Source organism: Notamacropus eugenii, chromosome 4 (genome assembly GCF_028372415.1).
Source record: "Notamacropus eugenii isolate mMacEug1 chromosome 4, mMacEug1.pri_v2, whole genome shotgun sequence".
Classification (NCBI taxonomy): domain Eukaryota; kingdom Metazoa; phylum Chordata; class Mammalia; order Diprotodontia; family Macropodidae; genus Notamacropus; species Notamacropus eugenii.
The window spans coordinates 58,316,009-58,320,105 of record NC_092875.1 but is presented as its reverse complement, the minus strand read 5'-3'; the positions used below and the strand labels follow the sequence as shown (position 1 = coordinate 58,320,105).

At 40.2% G+C, this 4,097-nt stretch overlaps 1 protein-coding gene across 1 annotated transcript; it reads right to left on the bottom strand.

The window, feature by feature from the left end:
- Positions 1-947: 947 nt before the first annotated feature.
- LOC140502208 (olfactory receptor 1f45-like) lies at positions 948-1,904 on the bottom strand. Its single transcript, XM_072606517.1, has one exon. It carries the CDS (start codon positions 1,902-1,904, stop codon positions 948-950), a length of 957 nt encoding a protein of 318 aa, XP_072462618.1.
- Between the last annotated feature and the right edge of the window lie 2,193 nt (positions 1,905-4,097).

Here is a 4,097-nt window from a genome sequence, read left to right as displayed (position 1 = left end):
ATAAACACACCCACACTCACCCCCACACTCAAAAAAGAGAATGTTGCCTCCCCTCCTATGCACAGTGGTGGGACTTATCTTGAAGTGCAATGTAAGTGGATAGCCCAGTATTCTCATCTTAGATCATCATGATGGTGATGACCCTATACCAAGAAGCAGAGTACCCATTGACCTTCTTGAAAGTGATGAAATTATGTTAAGAAATTAGCTAGGAAATAGCTCTATATTTGGCTAAAAAGTCAGGAAAGGCCAAGGTGTCATGGTGCAGTAAGGCAGCTACTAATATAATACAAAAAGTTAAAATGATGACACAAACCAGCTAGAAGGTGGATCCCAGATTACAAAGTAGAGACCAAGAAATATAAAAGAAACACCCAGCCATGCATAGTTCTATCAGTCTGGCCTTGCACACTCTTACTTAGAACCTCCTTCAGCCTCTGTGGTCTCAGCTTCTAATGGATAAAGTCCTCCTGGAAATTGGAATTGAAGTTTATGTCTCAAACTTGATATTACGGACTTCAGTAGTATGTCACACGCATGCTTCAAGCAAATAGTGTCAGGCAGTTCAAGATAAAATATGGGGTAGAGGTTTTTTAGCACAAAAAGCCAGAATAAGAAATTTCTATCATTTACACTTCAATTTACTTTTTTTGGAAGGGGTCTTATTCCTAGCATTTCTAGCATGATTAGTGCTGATAGTGGATATCCTTGCTTTATCCTTGATAAACCTCCAACTTATCCCCATTACAGATAATGCTTATTCTTTGTTTTAGATTGATACTAATTATCACTTTAAGAAATGTTCCATTTACTCTTGTACTCTCTAGTGTTTTTATGCATCTATTAATGTAAAAAATGTCATTTTTATCATTAATATGGTTAATTCAGATTTCATAAGTTTCCTAATATTGAACTATCCCTTCATTCCTGGTATCAATCAAGCCTGCCTATACAGGATGTCTCAAAGAGAAGCCTGGCTTCCTGATGAGGAGCTTCCTCAGGGCTCCTTTCATGTCCTTGTTCCTTAGGCTGTAGATAAAAGGGTTCAGCATGGGGGTGACCACAGTGTACATCACAGCTGCAGCTGTGTCCTGTTGGGCTGTGTGAGTGGATGTGGGGCAGAAATATACTCCAATGATTGTCCCATAGAATAGAGAGACCACAGTGAGGTGGGAGGCACAGGTGGAGAAAGCTTTCCACTTCCCCACAATAGATGGAATCTTCAGCACAGTCACAAAAATTTGGGTGTAGGAGATAAGGATGCCAATGAAAGGGATGATAATTGTTAGCACCCCCACAGTGTTGACCATCAGGTCATTGATGTAGGTGTCTGAGCAGGCCAACTTTAGCAGGGGACTGAGGTCACAGAAGAAATGAGGGATTTCATTGTGGTCACAGAATAAAAGACGGGTCAGTAGGCTTGTGTGTATCAGAGCAACAGCACAGGCCCAAAGCCAGGATGCTAGTATTAGAAGTACACAGACCTTTGGGGTCATGATCATAGAATAATGTAGTGGGTCACAGATAGCAACATAACGGTCATAGGCCATGGCAGCGAGGAGGATACTGTCTGTCCCTGCACACCAAATAAAGAAGAATACTTGTATTAGGCACCCAGAATAAGGAATAGCTTTGTTTCCAGATATATGGTTTGCCAGCATCTTGGGGACAGTTGTGGAGGTGAAGCAGATGTCAACCAGGGACAAGTTGCTAAGGAAGAAGTACATGGGGTTATGGAGGCAGGAACTGGACTTAATGGCCAGAATGATGAGCAGATTCCCTAGACCTGTGATCAGGTACATAAGAAGAAACAAGGAGAACAGGAGTGTCTGATGCTCAGGCTGGTCTGAAAGTCCCAGTAGGATGAACTCATAGACTCCAGACTGATTTCTTCCTTCCATCATTCTGCTGGAAAATACACATGGATTAAAATATGAAATAAGAATTTAAAGATTCAACAGATTAATGGACTCATGGAAGAGATCAATTTTAGTACATTTTAATACTATGTGTTAAATTAATATGTTGTATTTTAATGTTCTGTATCTATTTAATACATACAAGAGGTGAGCATGACTATTACTTCTTTTGTCCCAGTATAGTACAAGTTCCTAGAGGGCAGGTACTATTTAATTTTTGTCTTTGCATCCTCAGAGACTAGTAGAGTGCCTGGCACATGAAAGAAGAATTTAATAAATGCCTTTTATTGGACTGATCAGTTCCTGAGAGTGGATCTGCATTTATCTCATTTGAGTTTAAGGAATTCATGGGCAGGAATAATGTTGTATTTGGAGACAGAGGACCTTATTTTGAATCTGGTTTCATCACTGCATCCATGTGTTACCTTAGAGAAGTCACTTATCCCATCTGGGCCTCATTATGTTCAACTGTAAAACCAGAAGGTTGAACCAAATTACTTCTATAGTCTCTTCGAGAACCAAATCTATTACCCTATGAGCTCTTGCCAACTTCCTTTGTCACCTCAGAACAGAACATCAGCAGAGAGTATCATATTTGGTTCTAGAGATGATAGGAGCCACTGGAGTTTATTGAATGGTGGGATGGTGCGAAAATATGAGTCAGATCTTTGCTTTAGTAAGATCAATTTAAATAAGAAATTGAGTTGAGTGTAAGACGGATTGGAGTGGGAAGAGCCTGATTGATAGTCCAACCAGCAAGCTATTTTGGTAGTTCAGGTATGAGGTCACTAGGGCCTGCCTTAGGGTGGTGGCACTGTCAGAGGAAAGGAGGGGATGTGAATTTATGGAGAGATTCTATGAAGGTAGCATTGATAAAATTTGGCAACAGATTGGATATTGGGGTGGGTGAGAGAAAGTAAGTAGAAAGTAATTCCTAAGTTGGAATCTTGGGGGTCTGGTAAGATGATGGTATTCTTGCCAATAATAAGTAAGATTAGAAATAGGGAGGGTTTAGGAGGAAAGACAACTAGTTTAATTTCAAACATGATAAGTTTACAAAACATCCAGTTCCATATCTCTCATACACAGTTGAAGATGTGAGACTGGAGATCAGCAGAGAAGTTAGGGCTGGATAAGTAAATTTGAAAGTCATTGGCACAGAGATGGAATCTATGGGAACTGATGAGACCATCAAGTGAAACAGTGTAAAGGTGGAAGAGTAGAGGGCCCAGGAAGGAGATCTATGGAATACCCACCGTTGGTAATGATGTTCTATATGTAGACCCAGCAAGGAAAACTGAAAGTGTGTGGTCAGATGAGTAGGAGGAAATGTAAGAGAGGGTAGTATAATAAAATTTGGAAGAGATTATCAAGAAAAAAAGGAAGACTGAGAGAATTAAAGGCTGCAGAGAAGTCGAGAAGGATAAGAATTGAGGAAAAAACACATTAGCTCTGGTATTTAAGAGACTGTTAGTTACTTTGGAGAGAGTGCTTTAAGTTGAATCATTTAGTCAGAAAATAGACTATAGAGAGGTAAGAAGAGAATGAGAGGAAAGGAAATGGTTTTGTCAATTGCAGACAGACTTCTCAAAGCACAAAAAAGAGAAGTGATATGGGATGATAGGTAGCAGGAATGGATGAATCAAGTCAGGTTTTCTGAGGTCTGGGAAGGCATGCCTCTGATTATAGCTATTAGGAAAGCATCCAGTAGACAGAGACAGAAGATAAGTGAGAGAGTGGGAAGGGCAGAGGGGTCAACTGCTGGATAAGATGGGCTAGAATGGGATTGTTTGTGCATAGAGAAGGGTTTGCCCTCAAAAGAAGGACTACTTCATTATGTGAGACAGAAGCAATGGAGGAGATAATGGCAGAAGGCACCTGCATGATTTGAGGTGAGGAGGCTGGGGGGCAAAGGGAGCTTATGGAGAATTGCTTCAAAGGTAGAGACAAAGGTCTATCATCGTGTCCACAGTAGGATCAATTCATGGGGCATTGGAGACAGTTTTCATCTTCATCATTATTATTTTGTTTTTCTTGTCCTGACTGATCAAAGCCACCCTTCTGCTAATGTTATTTTGTACTGAAGATTCTTAGGACTATTGCACAGGTGGATGAAATAATTGATCTTTGTAATAGAATAAAAGCATGATATAAATTCATCTTCTGTAGGATCACTGA